This window comes from Oncorhynchus mykiss, chromosome 15 (genome assembly GCF_013265735.2).
Source record: "Oncorhynchus mykiss isolate Arlee chromosome 15, USDA_OmykA_1.1, whole genome shotgun sequence".
NCBI classification, from domain to species: domain Eukaryota; kingdom Metazoa; phylum Chordata; class Actinopteri; order Salmoniformes; family Salmonidae; genus Oncorhynchus; species Oncorhynchus mykiss.
This window is the reverse complement of record NC_048579.1, coordinates 56,610,536-56,637,579: the sequence shown is the minus strand read 5'-3', so window position 1 is coordinate 56,637,579 and position 27,044 is coordinate 56,610,536. Positions and strand designations below refer to the sequence as shown.

Below are 27,044 nucleotides of genomic sequence, written 5' to 3'. Positions count from 1 at the left end.
TGTTCCACTAATCATCAATTGGTGTGTGTGTGCGCATGGTTTCTTTTGGTGAGATTATAGTGTCTGTTTGTGTGTGTCTGTGTGTATGAGATCTAAATGTCTCTTCCGTGTAGCGGTCTCTCCCGCTCGCTGCACTCCACAGTCCTCTATCTGTACCATCAATTGACAGTCACATCAACACCTGACCCAGGCTCTGCCCAACAGCAGATATTTAGTATATCTACAGATTACGCCTGCCCTACGGACGCTAGAGCCTGCCCTACGGACGCTAGAGCCTGCCCTACGGACGCTAGAGCCTGCCCTACGGACGCTAGGACCTGCCCTACGGACGCTAGAGCCTGCCCTACGGACGCTAGAGCCTGCCCTACGGACGCTAGAGCCTGCCCTACGGACGCTAGAGCCTGCCCTACGGACGCTAGAGCCTGCCCTACGGACGCTAGAACCTGCCCTACGGACGCTAGAACCTGCCCTACGGACGCTAGAACCTGCCCTACAGACGCTAGAACCTGCCCTACAGACGCTAGAACCTGCCCTACAGACGCTAGAACCTGCCCTACAGACGCTAGAACCTGCCCTACAGACGCTAGAACCTGCCCTACAGACGCTAGAACCTGCCCTACAGACGCTAGAACCTGCCCTACAGACGCTAGAACCTGCCCTACAGACGCTAGAACCTGCCCTACAGACGCTAGAACCTGCCCTACAGACGTTAGAACCTGCCCTACAGACGCTAGGACCTGCCCTACAGACGCTAGGACCTGCCCTACAGAAGCTAGGACCTGCCCTACAGACGCTAGGACCTGCCCTACAGACGCTAGGACCTGCCCTACAGACGCTAGGACCTGCCCTACAGACGCTAGGACCTGCCCTACAGACGCTAGGACCTGCCCTACAGACGCTAGGACCTGCCCTACAGACGCTAGGACCTGCCCTACAGACGCTAGGACCTGCCCTACAGACGCTAGGACCTGCCCTACAGACGCTAGGACCTGCCTTACAGACGCTAGGACCTGCCCTACAGACGCTAGGACCTGCCCTACAGACGCTAGGACCTGCCCTACAGACGCTAGGACCTGCCTTACAGACGCTAGGACCTGCCCTACAGACGCTAGGACCTGCCCTACAGACGCTAGGACCTGCCCTACAGACGCTAGGACCTGCCCTACAGACGCTAGGACCTGCCCTACAGACGCTAGGACCTGCCCTACAGACGCTAGGACCTGCCCTACAGACGCTAGGACCTGCCCTACAGACGCTAGGACCTGCCCTACAGACGCTAGGACCTGCCCTACAGACGCTAGGACCTGCCCTACAGACGCTAGGACCTGCCCTACAGACGCTAGGACCTGCCTTAAAGACGTTAGGACCTGCCCTACAGACGCTAGGACCTGCCTTAAAGACGCTAGGACCTGCCCTACAGACGCTAGGACCTGCCCTACAGACGCTAGGACCTGCCCTACAGACGCTAGGACCTGCCCTACAGACGCTAGGACCTGCCCTACAGACGCTAGGACCTGCCCTACAGACGCTAGGACCTGCCCTACAGACGCTAGGACCTGCCCTACAGACGCTAGGACCTGCCCTACAGACGCTAGGACCTGCCCTACAGACGCTAGGACCTGCCCTACAGACGCTAGGACCTGCCTTACAGACGCTAGGACCTGCCCTACAGACGCTAGGACCTGCCTTACAGACGCTAGGACCTGCCCTACAGACGCTAGGACCTGCCCTACAGACGCTAGGACCTGCCCTACAGACGCTAGGACCTGCCCTACAGACGCTAGGACCTGCCCTACAGACGCTAGGACCTGCCTTACAGACGCTAGGACCTGCCTTACAGACGCTAGGACCTGCCCTACAGACGCTAGGACCTGCCCTACAGACGCTAGGACCTGCCCTACAGACGCTAGGACCTGCCCTACAGACGCTAGGACCTGCCTTACAGACGCTAGGACCTGCCTTACAGACGCTAGGACCTGCCTTACAGACGCTAGGACCTGCCTTACAGACGCTAGGACCTGCCTTACAGACGCTAGGACCTGCCTTACAGACGCTAGGACCTGCCTTACAGACGCTAGGACCTGCCTTACAGACGCTAGGACCTGCCTTACAGACGCTAGGACCTGCCCTACAGACGCTAGGACCTGCCCTACAGACGCTAGGACCTGCCCTACAGACGCTAGGACCTGCCCTACAGACGCTAGGACCTGCCCTACAGACGCTAGGACCTGCCCTACAGACGCTAGGACCTGCCTTACAGACGCTAGGACCTGCCCTACAGACGCTAGGACCTGCCCTACAGACGCTAGGACCTGCCCTACAGACGCTAGGACCTGCCCTACAGACGCTAGGACCTGCCTTACAGACGCTAGGACCTGCCTTACAGACGCTAGGACCTGCCCTACAGACGCTAGAACCTGCCCTACAGACGCTAGGACCTGCCCTACAGACGCTAGGACCTGCCCTACAGACGCTAGGACCTGCCTTACAGACGCTAGGACCTGCCCTACAGACGCTAGGACCTGCCCTACAGACGCTAGGACCTGCCCTACAGACGCTAGGACCTGCCTTACAGACGCTAGGACCTGCCCTACAGACGCTAGGACCTGCCCTACAGACGCTAGGACCTGCCCTACAGACGCTAGGACCTGCCTTACAGACGCTAGGACCTGCCCTACAGACGCTAGGACCTGCCCTACAGACGCTAGGACCTGCCTTACAGACGCTAGGACCTGCCCTACAGACGCTAGGACCTGCCCTACAGACGCTAGGACCTGCCCTACAGACGCTAGGACCTGCCCTACAGACGCTAGGACCTGCCTTACAGACGCTAGGACCTGCCCTACAGACGCTAGGACCTGCCCTACAGACGCTAGGACCTGCCCTACAGACGCTAGGACCTGCCCTACAGACGCTAGGACCTGCCCTACAGACGCTAGGACCTGCCCTACAGACGCTAGGACCTGCCTTACAGACGCTAGGACCTGCCTTACAGACGCTAGGACCTGCCCTACAGACGCTAGGACCTGCCCTACAGACGCTAGGACCTGCCCTACAGACGCTAGGACCTGCCCTACAGACGCTAGGACCTGCCCTACAGACGCTAGGACCTGCCCTACAGACGCTAGGACCTGCCCTACAGACGCTAGGACCTGCCCTACAGACGCTAGGACCTGCCTTACAGACGCTAGGACCTGCCTTACAGACGCTAGGACCTGCCTTACAGACGCTAGGACCTGCCTTACAGACGCTAGGACCTGCCTTACAGACGCTAGGACCTGCCTTACAGACGCTAGGACCTGCCTTACAGACGCTAGGACCTGCCTTACAGACGCTAGGACCTGCCTTACAGACGCTAGGACCTGCCTTACAGACGCTAGGACCTTATGACTGCATTAGTATGCTATTGTTTTCAGCAGCACAGGAAAGAAAAAGAGTCATCAACTGTAACCTGTTTAACCAGCCGAGAGAAACGAGCGGAGCACTGACTGACAGAATACGGATACCCCTACAGGGGGGTTGGGGGGAGAAACAACAAGTCCTTGGTGGTTGTTGCTTGCCATGGACTTCTTGAAACCTTCTTGAAAATATTCCCCTAGCCAAGGTTCATTTAAAGACAATTCTCCAATTTCCGCTGGAACCATTTCAGAGTACAACTGAAGGATGTCAGAACTGAATGCCCGAGGACCCAACACCTATCATAAAGAAGACCCCAAACTCAGGCACTAACAAAGACAGCTATTACAGAGACCGGACCCCTAGAAATGCTCTTCAGGGAGAGACTCACTAATATTTGTTCACCAAAGAGAAGAAAAGATGTGAGGCACGAGGAGTGGAGGAGAAGAATGTGGAATGTAATATTTGACAACAGGAATGTGGGAATGAAATATTTTAAGAGAGAATGCAAGAAGGGGGAGAGATGGTGCGGGAGGAAGAGAGATCGTACCTTTTCACTGTTCTTATACTTGTCCCAGCTCTTCATCATCTTCAGCCATTTTGAGGTCCTTTCTACCTCTATGTGCTTTTGCTGAGGGGACACAGGAAGTGGCATGTTAACACTTCCTCATTACCAAAACTCTGGAGGAACTGTATATGCAAGTGTCATACATTTAGCTTCATAAACTTAATACATTTTATGATGTAGGATGAGGCAAAGGTTACAGTGAAATTAGAATACAATCTTAACATCAGCTCAGAACAATATGAATCTCATTGTAAGCTACAGTAGAAGCCTACACAATGTTAGGATTCTGAAAAGGAAAGAACTAATCAATTCTCAGCAACCAGAGCTCTATTCATAGCAGTAACGGTAATCGTTATGTGTGTGAAAGACATTTTGTTCTTTCTCATTTGTGAAGGCCATTTTACAGCGGCATAGACATGTGGGATGGGAGAGATGTAGTCAGCCCTGAGGGTCTGTGACATGGTCGCTCACCTTCTCTTCCACCGAGTCGTAGGAGGGAAGGTCATTCTCACTGGAGAGGAGAAACAAACAAGCTTTAGTATTACACAGCTTTTGGTTTATTATAGACACACATTCTTGCTTTGAAAATATGCAAGGTATCAATCATTGTTTGACCATGGGCTTAGCTAAGGCTTCGCTGGTCTGGGCCTTTAAGAACATTACACATTTGGTAGACGGGTGGAATGTTAGTAGGCTGTCTCTCTGTCCGACTCAACTCCCTCACACGCGGTGAAGATGGACAAGATGGAGCCTCAAGATGATATGTCTCAACGTGAATACGGGCCACTCAAAGATTCTTTCCAGAGTAACTGGAGTCATTAAAGAAATGAACGCTGTTACTGCCAGAGCTCGTTTCACCTTCCCTAACACTCATCAAAGGGAGGGAACATTACACGTCAGCAGCCCAGCAAACAGGAAATAACACATTAAAACATTCCTCCATTCTGGCTACTGTCCTGTCCCAGTTTCAATGCCTCTATGGCTATCTGTCAGTTACACTATGAAACTAACAGTTCAGAGTAGCACAGTTCTGTCTGTGCCACTCAGCCCACTGGCTTAGATCATAAAAATGGGATTTCCCCATGGTGGGGGCCTGTTCCAATACTCTCAAAATGCATCCTTCCTTCTTTTAGTAATATTAACTAACCTGTCCATGACTGGGCAAGTGAAAGTAAGGTTTCCTCTCCATTGCTTTAACCAATCCAACATTGGTCAGACCTGTGGTCAGGTCAGATCTGTGATGACAGAGCCGGTGTCCCATCCCCCACTTCCTGTGTCTCTGTCCCGGAACTGCCCTGACCCCTGAACCTGGCCTTCAACTCATACAGGAAGCACAGAGAGTTTGCAGTCAGCTTGTCGGTGTCTGCCTGTAAATGGGGCATTCCCTTTCTTTTCTCCCTCATTGTCGTCGTCACACCTAGTCAGTATGACCTAGATAGGGCTCTCCTTCATAGGCTATTTCATGGAGCCTGAGGCCTCATCTCTACTGTCTTCACCATAGGCCCCAACTCTATGTCCTAACCAGTCCAAAGTCCTGGCATTAGGCCACAACCTCTTCATCCCGCTCTTCTCTCCAAGACCATAACCTTCAGCCAAGTCCCCATCTGCTCTCTTTCCATCCCTCTCTCTCCCAGACCATAGCCTTCACTCAGGGCCTCAACCTCTCCATCCTTCCCTCTCTCCAGACTGGAACCTTCTCCCCATCTCTCTCCAGACCGTGACTGGCCCTGGGCCTGAGCTCCCACACTGATGCCCTGTGATGGCCATGCCAAAGCCACACAACAACACCAGGATATAGAGAGGGGCTTATACTCAACACCAAGCTGTATAGATAGTCACTTTCTCCTACTTCAAGACAATGGTACTGTTTTAAACTAGTGTTCTTTGAAGCTTTTACTGAAGTTAAATATCAGAACACGAACAAGGGGGAAGATTGTGGTGTGTGTTACTGATTCACATTTCAAAGTTTATTTGCCATGTGTAATGAATTGATCACCTAAGGGTGTGTGTGTGTATGTGTGTGTGTGTTCTTACTGTACGAAGCCGAAGCGGTCAATGACTTTGTACAGGTGGAAGCTTGCATCCTCCCAGGGTTCCACAGTGGCGCCCTCTTTTCCCTGCAATCAAAGAGCCTCATGGGTAAAGCAATGAATAACAAGTAGTTTGAAATGCATTTGTGCTTTAAAACAAAACATCCTTGGGAACATTTGTTTTTTTAACTGTGAATGCAGCACAAATGAGAATGAATACCAATGAGATACTTTGAATGTTAAGAAGTAAAATAACTTAATGCCTATATAGAACTGAATGGCTACATACTTTATAAACATCAACACTATTACAACAGAGACAGAACATGAACATCAGTGTTATTCTACACTGAACAAAAATATAAACGCAACATGTAAAGTGTTGGTCCCATGTTTCATGAGCTGAAATAAATGATCCCAGACATTTTCCACACGCACACAAAGCTTATTTCTCCTAAATTGTGTGCAGAAATTTGTTTACGTCGCTGTGAACATTTCTCCTTTGCCAATCCACCTGGCATATCAAGAAGTTTATTAAACAGCATTATAATTACACAAGTGCACCTTGTGCTGGGGGACAAAAAAAAGGCCACTAAAAATGTGCAGTTTTATCACACAACAAAATGCCACAGATGTCTCAAGTTGTGCAATTGGCATACTGACTGCAAGAATGTCCACCAGAGAATTGAATGTACATTTTTCTACCATAAGCTGCCTCCAAAGTAGTTTTAGAATTTGGCAGTACGTCCATCCGGACTCACAACCGCAGACCATGTTAATGGCGTTGTGAGGACGAGCGGTTTGCTGATGTCAACGTTGTGAACAGAGTGCCCCATGGTGGCGTTATGATATGGGCAGGTAGGTACAGTGGGGCAAAAAAGTATTTAGTCAGCCACCAAATGGCCAAGTTCTCCCACTTAAAAAGATGAGAGAGGCCTGTAATTTTCATCATAGGTACACTTCAACTATGACAGACAAAATGAGAAAAATCACATTGTAGGATTTTTAATGAATCTGGTGGTCACACCAGATACGGACTGGTTCTGATCCACACCCTACCACTTAAAAAAAAAGGTATCTGTGACCAACAGATGCAAGGCAGTTAACCCACTGTACCCCGGTAGGCCGTCATTGTAAATAAGTATTTGTTCTTAACTGACTTGCCTAGTTAAATAAATGTATTTAAAAAAAGTCCAAAAAGGTGATGAATAAAAAAGAGAGCGAGCTAAACAATGTCCAGTGTCGGAGGTCTGCAAGGCTGAAGGATGTCTAGAAACATCTCTCCCTCCCATCCCCTCCCCTCCCCCTCCCCGCATTCCCTTTGTTTACTGGAGATCCTGTCCTAACTTAACCCAGCGCCCTCACACAGCCCAGCGCCCTCACACAGCCCAGCGCCCTCACACAGCCCAGCGCCCTCACACAGCCCAGCGCCCTCACACAGCCCAGCGCCCTCACACAGCCCAGCGCCCTCACACAGCCCAGAGCCCTCACACAGCCCAGAGCCCTCACACAGCCCAGAGCCCTCACACAGCCCAGAGCCCTCACACAGCCCAGAGCCCTCACACAGCCCAGAGCCCTCACACAGCCCAGAGCCCTCACACAGCACAAACAGGGGAACATGAATATAAATGCATAGAAAAAGACATCTGGGATGGATAGATTGTTCTTACATCCAACCTCAGGCCAAACACACACAGAGCCTGGAAGAGATGTCAGTGGAAACCCAGACTGTGTCTAAAGCCCGTGTCATGTGGTATCTGCGTATATACACAGGGGCGCACGCACAAGACGGCCGTGTAAAATCAATGTCATAGCAGAATTGGAGCATGATTCTGTTCAGTGTTCCACTTTGTCAAGCTTTACTAGCCTGGACCCAGATCTAGACTTTACTATGTCTCTGCTGTCTATGATTGTCCCAGTTGGAGAGTGTATAGAAGGTTTCTTCCAGTATTCTTCTGTCGAAGGAAACCGGAGGGATAGGCCATACTCAATCACCCTTGAATGAAACTCCATTGATAGAAAACGTTGAGGTCTATAGTGAGAGCATGAACTCCATCTTTGTCTTGGTGTTTTGATAACAGGGTCCCCCCCCCCTCCGACAATGTCATTATGAAACTGAATTGGTTTTGATTGGACTCGTTCCGCCTCGCCAACGAGAGAAAATGGACTCCGCTTGTGATCAGGGTCAAACATCAAAACATAATTAAACTCTGTGTCAGAGTGCCCGCCTCTCTCCTCCACTCCATCCCTCCCTCATTGCTCCTCTCTTAACGAGTGGGCTTGATTATCCTGCCCGCTGGACTAAATTAAAAACGCTAATTTATAAACCAGGCACGACGGCTGGCTATGGTGATGATGCCACAGGCAATGGAAAGAGGTGCCACACACACACAAACACACACACACACACACACACACAATGGTGTGGATGAGCACACAGACGTTTCACCATCAGTCTGACAAATATGACAACTCTATGACAAGAAAACAAAGCACAAATCTCTGGAAACTTCCTGTAAATATTGTTATCCCAGCTTCTGTCTGGTAGTGACAGACAAACATTCAATACTGCAGGGGATATACTGTCCTTCATTAGCGGAGGGGTTCTTACCTTGTCATATTTGGAGACGATCTCAGCCCTCTCCTTCTCAAGCCTCAGCACAGCATCCTGCTCTGTACCAGACGCTGCCAGAGAAAACAGAGGGGGGGGGGGGGGGGGGGGGGGGGGGGGGGAGAGGAAGGTAGAAGAGGAAGGTAGATGGAAGAAAAGGAGAGGAGAAGAGTTAAAATGTCAATCTTTGTATTGTGGTCCCAGTAGGCTCAGTGAAGGCCAATACAGAATGGAAGTGGTCGTGCTGTACCTTTTCACTACTATCAAACACTAAGTGGATCAGTTCTCTGGCCCCACACTGAGCCAGGGGTCAAAGGTTAAAGCCTGGCCTACTGTAGCACACACTGCTCTCTGGCCACTTCCTGATTCAGCACCCAATGAGAAGCTCAAAATACAGGAAAACAGGTTAACAAAGCTGGAACAGAATATATATGTATGTGTGTGTGTGTGTGTGTGTGGTAATAGTGTGAAAATTGTGGAAAACTAAAAAGTCTAGGTCAGATTTATTGAAAGAGCCCCATTGGTTATACGAGTTCACCAATAACAGGTAGTTCTTGTGATGGAATGCGGTCAGCCAGAATATACTGTGTATCTGAGGTTTTCTATTAGCAAAAGGCTGGTACTAAATCATCCTTCCTGATGTAAAAATATTCTGGTACACTTTGTTCCAGTCAAGTCCTGATGGAAAAAGATAGTGAATCTTTCCAGGCGACGGACCAATTGGCATTTCACCTGCTTTGATGTACCTGCACTGAGCTGCCAGCCAAATGCACATTAGAAAGACAAGTGTGTGTGTGTGTGTGTGTGTGTGTGTGTGTGTGTGTGCCTCAGACACATTGGACTCATGCGGAGATTGAGAATAAACAAAGCACTGAACTAATTTTCTGTAAATCTATTTTTACACAGATTGAGGCAGTTTGCCAACCATGTCAGTGTGAGAATAAATACATAGCTCCACACACAGCACAAGAAAGAACACAATACTGTGTTCTTAGTGAAAGAGGCTATTGTAGATACTCTGTGTGTGCTACTGTGTTTACTGAGCTGGTGTGAGACATGAGGATACAGCTTTTCAACCCTCTCCACCAATGAGATGTGCTGCTTCGCCTCCACTTAAGAAGTACAAGGTCCCAAGAGAAGGGTGGTTTTACAGTTTTAAATCATTTTCTTTTTTCTCTTATCTGTCACTTTGTCAGTCAGTATTCCGACAGGAAGTATTCCACTTTGATTCTTCCCCACTTCCTCCCTTGGCTCGTCCGGAATTCCAATATGTCCGAACAAACGTCGCTCTTATCGAGCCGGCCGGAATTTTTATGACAGGGTGGTGTGTCACTGTCACAGTGAAAGGCATGCCGCCATTTGCTGACAATGGCACACAGAGTAGGAGAAGGGACAGCAGGGGGACACTGTCTGGAAACAAATAACGGGTTTTTTCTTCCCCCCACTGAATTTTTCCATGGTTCAGTGGAATGGAATTCTGGGTCTTGAGTCTTCCCATAGTAAAGCCCAGTGTTGGCAGCAGTAACACACACTGAACCCCCCAGTGGCCATATTAGTATTCAACAGGGGCAGCGCTTAAGCTAAACGCAATTAGATTCTTTCATGCTCGGGGAATGGCACAGGCATCCGTGACTCCGTGTTTGTAAGGGGTTGGAGGCTCGTTCAGAATGTGTTTGTTGTGTTGCTTGGACTGCTGTGACTCCTCGTGCCTACAGAACACTCCTGGACAAGCCCCTTCCTTAACGCTACGGGGCTGCTTGAGGAAAACATACATCCCCGAACCTTTGCACTTCCAACGAGTCACCCTATCCTCCCCTTTTTCCTCACCCTGTCCACTCCTACTCCTCTTTTCCCTGGTTAGACCCCCTACCTCCCTGACCTTTCACCCCTCCCTCATCCTCCTCTGCCAGTCTCAACCGCTTCCTCTTCACATGGCAGTGCCCTGTGGCGACGGCTGCGTAGAATGGCAGGTCATTTCCCTCTCCCGCTGCGATTAAAATGTCCCCGTCGGTCTAGTGCTTTGGAAATTACCTGATTCTCCGCTTTCCCCTTCACTCCTGCTCTCTACCACCCGTCAAACAGCTGTCCCTCTCTTTCTCTCCATCCATCACAGAGGTCATAACAGAGTATTAGAATAGAAAGCTGTCATTTTTCCTGCTGAAAGGTATTAATCATACATTAGGCCAGAGAACTGGTCTCGCTCACTCACAGGTTAGGGACAACATGTTGTCGATCTGTATATGACCTGTCTGTCCATGACGATTCAACCATAGATCAAGTCGATAGAAGAATGAACTTAGGATCATGCATTCATCCAATCAGACTCAGAGTCAGTCTTCTGGACAACAGCATCATCAAAAACATCAGACTCTAAAATAACATCCCTCTCAGTTAACATAATAACACTGTGTCTTCCTGTGTCGTCTTATCTGTAAAGTATCTGTCTGTATTCATCACAACTCATGTCAAAGAATGAGTCTGGATGACTGTAAACAACTATGACAATAGACAATATATAATATTCTGCTCCTCTCTTTTAGAGACTAGCGGTTTCGAGTCCAGGACTTGTCTTTATAACAAGTAGTGTTATTTTGCTCTCTACTCCTCTCGCCCTCCAAGTTAACACTCATTGCCGGTTCTTATCTGCAAAGGTACTGAAGCTGCATGGTTCTAATGGAAAGCCTGGTTGGAGGAGAAGTCATTTCCTGTCCTTTGTTCTTGAACTCACAGTGCCTCACACTTCACTTTGTTCATCCGCCTCTCGAGCCTGCCTGTGTTCAGCCAATCAACACGTCCCAAGGCCAGACCTGGAGACGACCAAGCTGAGAGCGCTGCCTCTATTCACCTTACCGCATTACATATTGGGAAACAAGGATCTATAAAGGCAATCACGAAGGACACCAAGGCCTGGTCAAATCATGCCTTGAAATGAGAAGAATGTAAAAAGTGAACAAAAAGAGAAATGCCTAGTGAATAAGGTCTGAAAGTGAAATAAAACTTTGGCGTTTGCGGTACGCCAAAGTTCTAAATGGAGCCTGTGTGTGTGCCGTCGCACCATTGTGTGTCCAAATATACAAACACACACACACACACACACACACGAGCCTGATGTCACCCAATTGTCAGGGTAACAGCAACAAAAAAAACTGTAGGCTAACCACATGTGGCATAACACTGGGCATGCTATTAGCATTGCTTCAAAACTATATTAATTTGCCCAAACTAGATGTAAAACACAAACATGTTTCTACCTGTACCCAACCACGTCACACATACAGGTGAAGTCGGAAGTTTACATACACTTAGCTTGGAGTCCTTAAAACTAGTTTTTCAACCACAAATTTCCACAAATTTCTTGTTAACTTATTGGTGACAGAGGGCAGTATTTTCACGTCCGGATGAAACGCATGCCCAAATTTAACTGCCTGCTACTCATCCCCAGAAGATAAGATATGCCTATTATTAGTATATTTGGGTAGCAAACACTTTGAAGTTTCTAAAACTGTTTGAATCATGTCTGTGAGTATAACAGAACTTATTTAGCAGGTGAAACCCCGAGGACAAACCATTCAGATTTGTTTTTTTTTAAGTCACTCTTTTCAATGCGTTTTCATTGGGAATCCAGATTTCTAAGGGACCTTCTTGCGGTTCCTACCGCTTCCACTGGATGTCAACAGTCTTTAGAAATTGGTTGAGGTTATTCCTTTGTGTAATGAAGAAGTAGCCCTGTTCAGAATTCCTTTGTGTAATGAAGAAGTAGCCCTGTTCAGAACGAGGGTCACTTGTAGTGTACTGTTAGATAGATGCGCATGACCAGAAAGCTAGCTACAGTTTGTTTTTCCTCCTGTATTGAACACAGATCATCCCGTCTTCAATTGTATCGATTATTTACATAAAAAAAATACCTACAATTGTATTACAAAAGTGGTTTGAAATGTTTTGGCAAAGTTTACAGGTAACGTTTGAGATATTTTGTAGTCAAGTTGGAACCGGTGTTTTTCTGGATCAAACGCGCCAAATAAATTGACATTTTGGATATATATCGATGGAATTAATCGAACAAAAGGACCATTTGTGATGTTTATGGGACATATTGGAGTGCCAAAAAAAGAAGTTTGTCAAAGGTAAGGCATGAATTACATTTTTATTTCTGCGTTTTAAGGAGGTGCTATCCTCAGATAATAGCATTGTTTGCTTTCGCCGAAAAGCCTTTTTGAAATCTGACATGTTGGCTGGATTCACAACAAGTGTAGCTTTAATTTGCTATCTTGCATGTGTGATTTAAAGAAAGTTAGATTTTTATAGTAATTTATTTGAATTTGGCGCTCTGCATTTTCCCTGGCTTTTGGCCAGGTGGGACGCTAGCGTCCTACATATCCCAGAGAGGTTAATAAACTATAGTTTTGGCAAGTCAGTAAAGACATCTACTTTGTGCATGACAATTTTTTCCCCAAAAATTGTTTACAGACAGATTATTTCACTGTATCACAATTCCAGTGGGCCATAAGTTTACATACACCAAGTTGACTGCCTTTAAACAGCTTGGAAATTTCCAGAACATCCTTGGGAGCAATTACCAAACGCCTGAGGGTACCACATTCATCTGTACAAGCAATAGTACGCAAGTGTAAACACCATGGGACCATGCAGCCGCCATACTGCTCAGGAAGGAGACGAACGTACTTTGGTGCGAAAAGTGCAAATCAATCCCAGAACAGCAACAGAGGGCCTTGTGAAGATGATGGAGGAAACAGGTACAAAAGTATCTATATACACAGTAAAACAAGTCCTATATTGACATAACCTGAAAGGCCGCTTAGCAAGGAAGATGCCACTGCACCAAAACCGCCAGACAAAAAGCCAGACTACGATTTACAACTGCACATTGGGACAAATATCGTACTTTTTGGAGAAATGTCCTCTGGTATGATGAAACAAAAATAGAACTGTTTCGCCATAATGACCATTGTTATAATTGAAGGAAAAAGGAGGAGGTTTGCAAGCCAAGGAACACCATCCCAACCGTGAAGCACGGGGGTGGCAGCATCATGTTATGGGGTGCTTTGCTGCAGGAAGGACTGGTGCACTTCACAAAATAGATGGCTTCATGAGCGAGGGAAATTATGTGGATATATTGAAGCAACATCTCAAGACATCAGTCAGGAAGTTAAAGCTTGGTCGCAAATGGGTCTTCCAAATGGACAATGACCCCAAGCATACTTCCAAAGTTGTGGCAAAATGGCTTAAGGACAACAAAATCAAGGTGTTGGAGTGGCCATCACAAAGCCTGTCCTCAATCCCATAGAACATTTGTGGGCAGAAGTGAAAAAGAGTGCTTGAGCAAGGAGGCCTACAAACCTGACTCAGTTACACTAGCTCTGTCAGGAGGAATGGGTCAAAATTCTCCCAACTTATTGTGGGAAGCTTGTGGAAGGCTACCCGAAATGTTTGATCTAAGACAGGGAATTTTTACTAGGATTAAATGTCAGGAATTGTGAAAAACTGAGTTTAAATGTATTTGGCTAAGGTGTATGTAAACTTCCGACTTCAACTGTAGTTGACCTCAACAGTAGGGTTGCACAATTTAGAGAATATTCAGAGGTGGAAACTTTCCGTGGGAATTAATGGGGATATATACAAATTCATATTAAATCCATTTCAATGTAGATTATTTTTGCATTGGATATATTTACCATATGGAGACAGAAACAAACATTTTACCTTATCATAAGTAGACAATATTGCAAATGATTCAATCCTTCCAATAGACATTTTTAAAAACTATTTAGTTTTGAATTGAACTTTAATTAAATGAGTTGACTCTTCACATGGGATGATTTCACTGAAAAACAAAAAGGGAATATTGAATGATCCCCAATGATCCATCGCATCTCCCAAAAACGTTATCATACATCTGTACACTTATAGTCTAGAAACTAAAGCGGTGGTTGTCTTCCTCTCAGGCTTCCATGTCTTCTCCCTGGACCTCCTCAATGTCCACCTCTTGAACATCGGACTGAGGCCTCATCTTCACTTTTACTTTCCAACCCTGTTGAGGGTGGCTCGTTGTCAGGCTCAAAAAGCCTCACATTTTCCCAGATGGCCACCAATTTTTCAACCCTTGTATTGGTCAGCCTGTTGCGCGCTTTGGTGTGTGTGTTCCCAAACAAGGATCAGTTGCGCTCTGAGGCAGCTGATGTTGGTGGGATTTGAAGGATGATGGACGTAACAGTGGAAAGAGCCTCAGATCCATAAAGTCCCTTCCACCAGGTGGCTGATGAGACATGTTAGCACGACTGCCATATTGCATCTCCATCCCAAAGCCCTTGCTTGGAGGTGTACTTCCCTAGAGTGCCAAGACACTTACCCTCATCCAAGACAAGGTGGCGAGACACTGTAGTGATGACACCATAGGCCTTGTTGATCTCTGCACCAGACAGGATGCTCTTGCCAGTATACTTGGGGTCCAACATGTACACTGTGGCGTGTATGGGCTTCAGGCAGAAGTCTTCACGCTTTTTGATGCATTTCAAAACTGTTTTCAGTGCCATGATGTCCTTGAGGAGCAGATTCAAAACATGAGCAGCACAGCCAATGGGTGTGATGACTGCCTTCAGCTCATCTGCAATGTAGAGACCGGTGTGTCTGTTGTCCCTTGTGTCTGTGCTCTTGTAGAATACTGGTTGAGGGGGTGGAGATGATGTAGTTAATTATTCCTTGCCCACGAACATTCGACCACCCATCAGAGGTGATTGCAATACAGTCTGCTTGCTCTATGATTTGCTTGACCTTCACTTGAACTCTGTTAAATTCTGCATCCAGCAAATGAGTAGATAAAGCATGTCTGGTTGGAGGGGTGTATGCTGGGTGAAGAACATTCAGAAATCTCTTCCAATACACATTGCCTGTGAGCATCAGAGGTGAACCAGTTGCGTACACAGCTCGAGAAAGACATTCATCAGCATTTCTCTGACTACGTTCCTCCATTGAGTCAAAAAAAAAAATCTGATTCCAGGAGGACAATGAGCTGGTGCTATCGATAAGGTGTCTGATTCATAATTTTCACCTCGAATAGAAGTAGAGGGACTTTTGTCAGAGGTTGCTTGTTGTGAGCGCTGAGGGAACTTCATGCACTTGGCCAGATGATTCGGCGTCTTTGTTGCATTCTTCACATATGATTTGGCACAGTATTTGCAAATGTACACCATGAAGACATGTCTACCCACAGAGTAGTTTACTCTCAATCTACGTTGACAGACAGGTTATAAATTCCACCTGAACTTTCATGTCTCCAAGTAACTGAATCTCAATTGTAAACTGTGCAACACCATTAGAACTGTATCATTTAAGTTACATTTTAACTAAATTCTATCTGACAGAAGCAATAGCTGTTCTTGAACACCAGCAGTTTGTCCTAGTAAGGTGGCAAAAACCCAAAGCAGTATTTTTTGCCTGAAGTCAGTTGCCTCAGTGACATCGTGTCTTACCTCTCTTCACGCTCTCTGTTGGATCCTCCAGTCTACTGAGAGATTTAGTCCGCATTAGTGACAGCCCGGGCTAGACAAACAACCCATCCCAGAACCACCGACTCTGCCACGGCAACTACGTCGCACGACAACAGTCCCCGTACCAATGAGAGGAACCAGAGAGACAGACAAGCTTGTATTGATACACTCTTCTGAGCAGCAGACGGGAGATCAGAGTGGTTGAGTTTGAGGGCCTCGGTCACAATGCAGCCGTTTGTTTACTTTACAAAGAGATTAGAGAAGGAGAGAGGGAACAAGAGAGAATGAGAGTGAGAAGGAGAGAGGGAACAAGAGAGAAGGAGAGGGAGAACGAGGGACACTGACTTCAGCATCAAGTCACCGATATCCCACTCACAACATTCCACACCCAAACACACAACAACAGCCCCTATTCAATACATCAGAGAAGAGAGGGAGGGAGAGAGGGAGCAAATAAGAGAGAGGGAGGGAAAGAGGGACAGTGGGTGGGACAAGGCGAGGGAGATCAGAAATCAAGGGAGAGCCAAGCGTTCTTGAGAAACAGCCTTCATTAATGAGACTCACTTTCAACTCCTGTGGCGAGTCTTATACCCAGAACGATCCTGTTGATCAGGCATATTGCAGGACAGCCGGAGCGAGAAGAGGAAGGGGAGGGAGGGAGAGAAAAGGAGAGGAAGAAAGATAATGGTTTCTATCTCCTCCCTCAATCGCTACAGTATGTATCTACCCTGGCACACATAAACGACCCAGGCCAACGCCCAGTAAGGGAATGGCTGATGTGGCGTTTTAAAGCATCGAGGTCATCCTGCAGGGCAGGCAGGCAGGCTTGGAGGTTCTGGCGTCCTTTCTGGGAATGTTCTCACACACGGGATAGTTTCTGAGAAGGGACACATCCACTGCTACCATGCTGTCAGTAACATGGCTTGGGAGTTATTGAGCACATTCCAGTCAATCCTCTTCAAAATAAGGACAGTCATTTTATTTGAAATTAATGTTATGAAACGCATCTCGCCTTCACACTTGCCCTCTCTGTATTTGTCAAGACCAGCAGGATATTGTCATCTTGAGTGAGAAGTTGACCCTTCACCTCTCTCACGGCTGTTGCACAGCTCTCCCTCTCGACTGTTGTACACCTCTCTCTCTCTCTCTCTCTCTCTCTCTCTCTCTCTCTCTCTCTCGACTGTTGTACACCTCTCTCTCTCTCTCTCGACTGTTGTACACTCCCTCTCTCTCTCTCTCTCTCTCGACTGTTGTACACACTCTCTCTCTCTCGACTGTTGTACACACACTCTCTCTCTCGACTGTTGTACACACACTCTCTCTCTCGACTGTTGTACACACACTCTCTCGACTGTTGTACACACACTCTCTCTCTCGACTGTTGTACACACACTCTCTCTCGCTCGACTGTTGTACACACACTCTCTCTCGCTCGACTGTTGTACACACACTCTCTCGCTCGACTGTTGTACACACACTCTCTCTCTCTCGACTGTTGTACACACTCTCTCTCTCTCTCTCTCGACTGTTGTACACACTCTCTCTCAACTGTTGTACACACTCTCTCTCGACTGTTGTACTCTCTCTCGACTGTTGTACTCTCTCTCTCTCTCTGTGACTGTTGTACACTCTTTCGACTGTTGTACACTCTTTCGACTGTTGTACACTCTTTCGACTGTTGTACACTCTCTCGACTGTTGTACACTCTCTCGGCTGTTGTACACTCTCTCGACTGTTGTACACTCTCTCTCGACTGTTGTACACTCTCTCTCTCGACTGTTGTACACTCTCTCTCTCGACTGTTGTACACTCTCTCTCTCGCGACTGTTGTACACTCTCTCTCTCTCGACTGTTGTACACTCTCGACTGTTGTACACTCTCTCTCTCTCGACTGTTGTACACTCTCTCTCTCGACTGTTGTACACTCTCTCTCTCTCTCGACTGTTGTACACTCTCTCTCTCTCAACTGTTGTACACTCTCTCTCTCTCGACTGTTGTACACTCTCTCTCTCTCGACTGTTGTACACTCTCTCTCTCTCGACTGTTGTACACTCTCTCTCTCGACTGTTGTACACTCTCTCTCTCTCGACTGTTGTACACTCTCTCTCTCGACTGTTGTACACTCTCTCTCTCGACTGTTGAACACTCTCTCTCTCGACTGTTGTACACCTCTCTCTCGACTGTTGTACACCTCTCTCTCGACTGTTGTATACCTCTCTCTCGACTGTTGTACACCTCTCTCTCGACTGTTGTACACCTCTCTCTCGACTGTTGTACACCTCTCTCTCGACTGTTGTACACTCTCTCTCTCTCGACTGTTGTACACTCTCTCTCTCTCTCGACTGTTGTACACTCTCTCTCTCTCGACTGTTGTACACTCTCTCTCTCGACTGTTGAACACTCTCTCTCTCGACTGTTGTACACCTCTCTCTCGACTGTTGTACACCACTCTCTCGACTGTTGTACACCTCTCTCTCGACTGTTGTACACCTCTCTCTCGACTGTTGTATACCTCTCTCTCGACTGTTGTACACCTCTCTCTCGACTGTTGTACACCTCTCTCTCGACTGTTGTACACCTCTCTCTCGACTGTTGTACACCACTCTCTCGACTGTTGTACACCACTCTCTCGACTGTTGTACACCACTCTCTCGACTGTTGTACACCACTCTCTCGACTGTTGTACACCACTCTCTCGACTGTTGTACAGTTCTCCCTCTCCAGTCTTCAGAATTGTATACAAAAATCTGCCAAGCACTTTGGCAACTGTTTGTGTGGGCGATCTCTGGCACCACATCACAAGATGAAAACAGAGAGGAGTGTTATACAAACTCCCCCATACTAAACTTTCATGCAAATATAAAACAAGCGATTTAAATCTGTTCTGCACTCCAGCGACAAGGGGATCCGAGCTGTCTCTGTTCTGTTAGGTGTGTTGCGTACAGTGTGTGAGGTTCACAGTTGAAGGTGTCAAATAACAGAAGTGTCAATCTATGCACACCACACACATTGTCGCTGGAGTGTTGAATTTTAAAAAATCTGACTTTCCCTGAACTACTGGTGCTTTCTGTACTGTAAAACGGTAGTCTAAGCTTTGTGCAATCTGACGCCAGGCAGAGGGACTAAAAGACATCACTTCACAGTTAGGATCAATACTCCCTCCACAAAGGACAGCTAATCAATATTCAATTGGCAATCAATCAGCAGCAGTGTAGAGTATAACCAGACTATTCATCATGTAAATACATGACATGCACACAGAACAACTTTATGAGCAATTAAAGAGCCCATACAGTCTTTATCCACCTATTCTGATTATCTCTTAGAGAGAGACACTCTGGACCAACGCCTTGGTGTGGGTTGGCAGCAGTAAAGAGAGAGAGAGAGAGAGCAAAGAGAGAGAGAGAGAAGAGAGAGAGAGAGAGAGAGAGAGAGAGAGAGAGAGAGAGAGAGAGAGAGAGAGAGAGAGAGAGAGAGCAAAGAGAGAAAAGAGAGAGAAGGGGCACAGTCTCATTGTTCCTTTGGGCGGAGCCTGACGCCATCTCTCACTCTGTCCATCTCTGTCACACAAGCACACACAAACCACTTGTGTCCCCACACCACACTACGCACGATGAAATCATTTGCTATGAGTAATGACAGCTTGACAAGTGCAGTGCCTGACTAGTACAGTACACAAACACACAACTGTATGTATGAGAGCTATAGTGTTATCTGCAATGTCAACGTATCAAACAAGGAACGCAACAATATTAGTACATTGAATGACGCGATTGAGAGAGAATGTGCCTAGATTCAGCAGTCGTAAACAGACTGTAAAGAACACATCTAGTCTAATAACAGGTGTACACAAAAACAAATAGGACTGTCACAACTCGTCTGGAGGGGGGGGGGGGGGGGGGGGGGGGGGGGGGGGCTAACATACATCACTCCCCCTTTCATCTCTACCTGGCTGGTCAGTAGGGAGAGGGGGGTGGAGAGAGAACTTTGGCTCCTTTGATATCTACACTACTGAAAGACCTCTCCACTAACCAAAGGGCCTGTGTATAAGCATTCACAGTCCAGCCATTTCAAGGCTAAGACAGAGCTACCCTTCACTGTGAGTATGCATGTTTCACATTAAAACAGAAAGCAGGGTTTTTTTTAGTTTGAAAACTAACTGGATGGGAACTTTGTGCCGTTTTCATTTACCCCAGAAAATAATTGAATACTGGTTCAGATTCTTTTTTTAAAGGAGCCCTGAGACAGAGAGAAAAACAGAACCAGTGCTGAGTGCCATTTGCCTTCTTATCTAATATGTTGCTCTAACAGATACAGCTCCGTCCACCACATGGATACATTCTCCTGTGAGGCCAAGATTACAGAACAAAATGTAGTCTAGCATTTCCCTCTAGGTGCTTATACGGCTAACAATCAGACTAGATGCTAAAATGGCTTTGATATCGGTGGGCAGATGCTAACCGGCTACCTGCGGTTTAAATCCCTCTGACAACCCGGCATGCAATGTTGGAGGCCGTGCTAACACAAGCACACGCACACACACCCCAATAGTTGACACAATGTGATGAGTTACACTTCAGCAAAAAACAAATCTTCCTTTTTTTAAGCTGCTGGCACATAATTTGAATAATTGAGCAAGCGGCTCTCTCCTAGCAGTTAGAAATATGACAGATGTCACATGGGAGGGAGAGAGGGAAGAAGAGAAGGAGTGTGAGGAGAAACGTCCTTCATGCAGAATTCATTAAAGATTCAGTAAGATGCCAACCCCTATTACCAGCCTGTTCAACCTCTCTTTCATATCGTCTGAGATCCCCTAGGATTGGAAAGCTGCCGCAGTCATCCCCCTCTTCAAAGGGGGAGACACCCTGGACCCAAACTGTTACAGACCTATATCCATCCTGCCCTGCCTATCTAAGGTCTTCGAAAGCCAAGTCAACAAACAGGTCACTGACCATCTCGAATCCCACCGTACCTTCTCCGCTGTGCAATCTGGTTTCCGAGCCGGTCACGGGTGCACCTCAGCCACGCTCAAGGTACTAAACGATATCATAACCGCCATCGATAAAAGACAGTACTGTGCAGCCGTCTTCATCGACCTTGCCAAGGCTTTCGACTCTGTCAATCACCATATTCTTATCGGCAGACTCAGTATCCTCGGTTTTTCGGATGACTGCCTTGCCTGGTTCACCAATTACTTTGCAGACAGAGTTTAGTGTGTCAAATCGGAGGGCATGCTGTCCGGTCCTCTGGCAGTCTCTATCGGGGTACCACAGGGTTCAATCCTCGGGCCGACTCTTTTCTCTGTATATATCAATGATGTCGCTCTTGCTGCGGGCGATTCCCTGATCCACCTCTACGCAGACGACACCATTCTATATACTTCCGGCCCGTCCTTGGACACTATGCTATCTAACCTCCAAACGAGCTTCAATGCCATACAACACTCCTTCCGTGGCCTCCAACTGCTCTTAAACGCTAGTAAAACCAAATGCATGCTTTTCAACCGTTCGCTGCCTGCACCCGCACGCCTGACCAGCATCACCACCCTGGATGGTTCCGACCTTGAATATGTGGACATCTATAAGTACCTAGGTGTCTGGCTAGACTGCAAACTCTCCTTCCAGACTCATATCAAACATCTCCAATCGAAAATCAAATCAAGAATCGGCTTTCTATTCCTCAACAAAGCCTCCTTCACTCACGCCGCCAAACTTACCCTAGTAAAACTGACTATCCTACCGATCCTCGACTTCGGCGATGTCATCTACAAAATTGCTTCCAACACTCTACTCAGCAAACTGGATGCAGTTTATCACAGTGCCATCCGTTTTATCACTAAAGCACCTTATACCACCCACCACTGCAACTTGTATGCTCTAGTCGGCTGGCCCCCGCTACATATTCGTCGCCAGACCCCCTGGCTCCAGGTCATCTACAAGTCCATGCTAGGTAAAGCTCCGCCTTATCTCAGTTCACTGGTCACGATGGCAACACCCATCCGTAGCACGCGCTCCAGCAGGTGTATCTCACTGACCATCCCTAAAGCCAACACCTCATTCGGCCGCCTTTCGTTCCAGTTCTCTGCTGCCTGTGACTGGAACGAATTGCAAAAATCGCTGAAGTTGGAGACTTTTATCTCCCTCACCAACTTCAAACATCTGCTATCTGAGCAGTTAACCGATTGCTGCAGCTGTACATAGTCTATTGGTAAATAGCCCACCCATTTTTACCTACCTCATCCACATACTGTTTTTATTTATTTACTTTTCTGCTCTTTTGCACACCAATATCTCTGTACATGTACATGACCATCTGATCATTTATCACTCCAGTGTTAATCTGCAAAATTGTAATTATTCGCCTACCTCCTCATGCCTTTTGCACACAATGTATATAGACTCTCTTTTTTTCTACTGTGTTATTGACTTGTTTATTGTTTACTCCATGTGTAACTCTGTGTTGTCTGTTCACACTGCTATGCTTTATCTTGGCCAGGTCGCAGTTGTAAATGAGAACTTGTTCTCAACTAGCCTACCTGGTTAAATAAAGGTGTTCTCAACTAGCCTACCTGGTTAAATAAAGGTGTTCTCACCTAGCCTACCTGGTTAAATAAAGGTGTTCTCACCTAGCCTACCTGGTTAAATAAAGGTGTTCTCAACTAGCCTACCTGGTTAAATAAAGGTGTTCTCACCTAGCCTACCTGGTTAAATAAAGGTGTTCTCAACTAGCCTACCTGGTTAAATAAAGGTGTTCTCAACTAGCCTACCTGGTTAAATAAAGGTGTTCTCAACTAGCCTACCTGGTTAAATAAAGGTGTTCTCAACTAGCCTACCTGGTTAAATAAAGGTGTTCTCAACTAGCCTACCTGGTTAAATAAAGTGAAATAAAATAAAAAAATAAAAATAAAACACGTTGCTGACCAGAGCAGAGTGTCTGAGAGGGAAGAAGAGAAGGAGTGTGAGGAGAAACGTCCTTCATCCAGAATTCATTACAGAGACAGTAAGATGCCAACGTTGCTGACCAGAGCAGAGTGTCTGAGAGGGAAGAAGAGAAGGAGTGTGAGGAGAAACGTCCTTCATCCAGAATTCATTACAGAGACAGTAAGATGCCAACGTTGCTGACCAGAGCAGAGTGTCTGAGAGGGAAGAAGAGAAGGAGTGTGAGGAGAAACGTCCTTCATCCAGAATTCATTACAGAGACAGTAAGATGCCAACGTTGCTGACCAGAGCAGAGTGTCTGAGAGGGAAGAAGAGAAGGAGTGTGAGGAGAAACGTCCTTCATCCAGAATTCATTACAGAGACAGTAAGATGCCAACGTTGCTGACCAGAGCAGAGTGTCTGAGAGGGAAGAAGACTGCAGCTGGGCACTGGAGCAGCAGGCTGCTTTAGACTGGTTATAAATCCCTATGGACCCACCTCAGTTCCAGCACAGCAGTATGGGAAAGGAAAGGGGGGAAATCTAGTCCGTTGTAATACTGCTCTTAGCTCCTCCCGTCACCTGCCTGGCCAGCAGAATGCTGAACTGTAATACTGCTCCTAGCTCCTCCCGTCACCTGCCTGGCCAGCAGAATGCTGAACTGTAATACTGCTCCTAGCTCCTCCCGTCACCTGCCTGAGAGATAACGACCCTGCTGATACTTTACATGTACATTCTGCATCCAGAGAGATAACGACCCTGCTGATACTTTACATGTACATTCGGCATCCAGAGAGATAACGACCAGTGGTACTATACATGTACATTCTGCATCCAGAGAGATAACGACCAGTGGTACTATACATGTACATTCTGCATCCAGAGAGATAACGACCAGTGGTACTATACATGTACATTCTGCATCCAGAGAGATAACGACCAGTGGTACTATACATGTACATTCTGCATCCAGAGAGATAACGACCAGTGGTACTATACATGTACATTCTGCATCCAGAGAGATAACGACCAGTGGTACTATACATGTACATTCTGCATCCAGAGAGATAACGACCAGTGGTACTATACATGTACATTCTGCATCCAGAGAGATAACGACCAGTGGTACTATACATGTACATTCTGCATCCAGAGAGATAACGACCAGTGGTACTATACATGTACATTCTGCATCCAGAGAGATAACGACCCTGCAGATACTTTACATGTACATTCTGCATCCAGAGAGATAACGACCCTGCAGATACTTTACATGTACATTCTGCATCCAGAGAGATAACGACCCTGCAGATACTTTACATGTACATTCTGCATCCAGAGAGATAACGACCAGTGGTACTATACATGTACATTCTGCATCCAGAGAGATAACGACCAGTGGTACTATACATGTACATTCTGCATCCAGAGAGATAACGACCCTGCAGATACTTTACATGTACATTCTGCATCCAGAGAGATAACGACCAGTGGTACTATACATGTACATTCTGCATCCAGAGAGATAACGACCCTGCTGATACTTTACATGTACATTCTGCATCCAGAGAGATAACGACCCTGCTGATACTTTACATGACCATTCTGCATCCAGAGAGATAACGACCAGTGGTACTATACATGTACATTCTGCATCCAGAGAGATAACGACCAGTGGTACTATACATGTACATTCTGCATCCAGAGAGATAACGACCCTGCTGATACTTTACATGACCATTCTGCATCCAGAGAGATAACGACCAGTGGTACTATACATGTACATTCTGCATCCAGAGAGATAACGACCAGTGGTACTATACATGTACATTCTGCATCCAGAGAGATAACGACCCTGCTGATACTTTACATGACCATTCTGCATCCAGAGAGATAACGACCAGTGGTACTATACATGTACATTCTGCATCCAGAGAGATAACGACCAGTGGTACTATACATGTACATTCTGCATCCAGAGAGATAACGACCAGTGGTACTCAAACCATACTTGTAAAAGACCTTAATAGAAAATGACTCAAGTAAAAGTCAACCAGTAAAATACTACTTGAGTAAAAGTCTAAAAGTATTTGGTTTTAAATATACTTAAGTATCAAAAGTATTAATCATGTCAAATTCCTTATATTATGCAAACCAGACAGCAAGTGTTTTTGTACATGTTTTATTTTCATTTACAGATAGCCAGGGGTACACTACAACACTCAGGCATAATTTACAAATGAAGCATGTGTGTTTAGTGAGTCTGCCAGATCAGAGGCAGTAGAGATGACCAGGGATGTTCTCTTGATAAGTGTGGGAATTGGACCATTTTCCTGTCAAAATGTACTTTTGGATGTCAAGGAAAATGTATAGAGTAAAAAATTACATTATTTCTTTATATAGTGTAAAAAGTAAGCTGTCAAAAAAATATAAATAGTAAAGATAACCCCCAAAAACTATTTAAGTACTACTTTAAAGTATTTTTACTTAAGTACTTTACAACACTGATAAAGACCCTGCTGATACGTCAAAGGGCTCACCACGCTCCCTCTCTCACCACGCTTCCTCTCTCACCACGCTCCCCCTCTCACCACGCTCCCCCTCTCACCACGCTCCCCCTCTCACCACGCTCCCCCTCTCACCACGCTCCCCCTCTCACCACGCTCCCCCTCTCACCACGCTCCCCCTCTCCCTCTCTCTCACCACGCCCCCCCTCTCCCTCTCACCACGCCCCCTCTCTCCCTCTCTCTCACCACGCTCCCTCTCTCTCTCACCACGCCCCCTCTCTCCCTCTCCACGCTCCCTCTCCCCCTCTCCACGCTCCCTCTCCCCCTCGCCACGCTCCCCCTCTCCCTCTCTCACCACGCCCCCTCTCTCCCTCTCTCTCACCACGCTCCCTCTCCCTCTCTCTCACCACGCTCCCCCTCTCCCTCTCTCTCACCACGCTCCCCCTCTCCCTCTCTCTCTCACCACGCCCCCGCTCTCCCTCTCTCTCACCACGCTCCCTCTCTCACCACGCCCCCTCGCCACGCTCCCCCTCTCTCACCACGCCCCCTCTCTCCCTCTCTCTCACCACGCTCCCTCTCTCCCACCACGCTCCCTCTCTCCCTCTCTCGCTCTCACCACGCTCCCTCTCTCCCTCTCTCTCACCACGCTCCCTCTCACCACGCCCTCTCTCCCTCTCCACGCTCCCTCGCTACGCTCCCCCTCTCCCTCTCTCACCACGCCCCCTCTCTCCCTCTCTCCCTCTCTCTCACCACGCTCCCCCTCTCCCTCTCTCACCACGCCCCCTCTCTCCCTCTCTCTCTCTCACCACGCTCCCTCTCTCTCACAATGCTCCCCCTCACCACGCTCCCTCTCACCACGCTCCCTCTCACCACGCTCCCTCTCACCACGCTCCCTTATTTTCATTTACAGATAGCCAGGGGTACACTACAACACTCAGGCATAATTTACAAATGAAGCATGTGTGTTTAGTGAGTCTGCCAGATCAGAGGCAGTAGAGATGACCAGGGATGTTCTCTTGATAAGTGTGGGAATTGGACCATTTTCCTGTCAAAATGTACTTTTGGATGTCAAGGAAAATGTATAGAGTAAAAAATTACATTATTTCTTTATATAGTGTAAAAAGTAAGCTGTCAAAAAAATATAAATAGTAAAGATAACCCCCAAAAACTATTTAAGTACTACTTTAAAGTATTTTTACTTAAGTACTTTACAACACTGATAAAGACCCTGCTGATACGTCAAAGGGCTCACCACGCTCCCTCTCTCACCACGCTTCCTCTCTCACCACGCTCCCCCTCTCACCACGCTCCCCCTCTCACCACGCTCCCCCTCTCACCACGCTCCCCCTCTCACCACGCTCCCCCTCTCACCACGCTCCCCCTCTCCCTCTCTCTCACCACGCCCCCCCTCTCCCTCTCACCACGCCCCCTCTCTCCCTCTCTCTCACCACGCTCCCTCTCTCTCTCACCACGCCCCCTCTCTCCCTCTCCACGCTCCCTCTCCCCCTCTCC

At 47.3% G+C, this 27,044-nt stretch overlaps 1 protein-coding gene across 3 annotated transcripts in view; it reads right to left on the bottom strand.

Moving 5' to 3' along the window:
* The window catches only part of LOC110490363 (USP6 N-terminal-like protein), a 91,397-nt gene that overhangs the window by 13,993 nt on the left and 50,360 nt on the right, over positions 1 to 27,044 (bottom strand). For 2 of the 3 annotated variants that reach the window (XM_036944725.1, XM_036944723.1), the window contains 4 exons: positions 8,606 to 8,679; positions 5,999 to 6,081; positions 4,436 to 4,475; positions 3,947 to 4,027 (listed from right to left, as the gene is read on the bottom strand). In XM_036944725.1, coding sequence (XP_036800620.1) covers positions 3,947 to 4,027; positions 4,436 to 4,475; positions 5,999 to 6,081; positions 8,606 to 8,679 — 278 coding nt within the window. Of the gene's footprint in view, positions 1 to 3,946; positions 4,028 to 4,435; positions 4,476 to 5,998; positions 6,082 to 8,605; positions 8,680 to 16,092; positions 16,523 to 27,044 lie in introns of those variants that run through there. The other variant, XM_036944724.1, reaches the window with a different exon arrangement.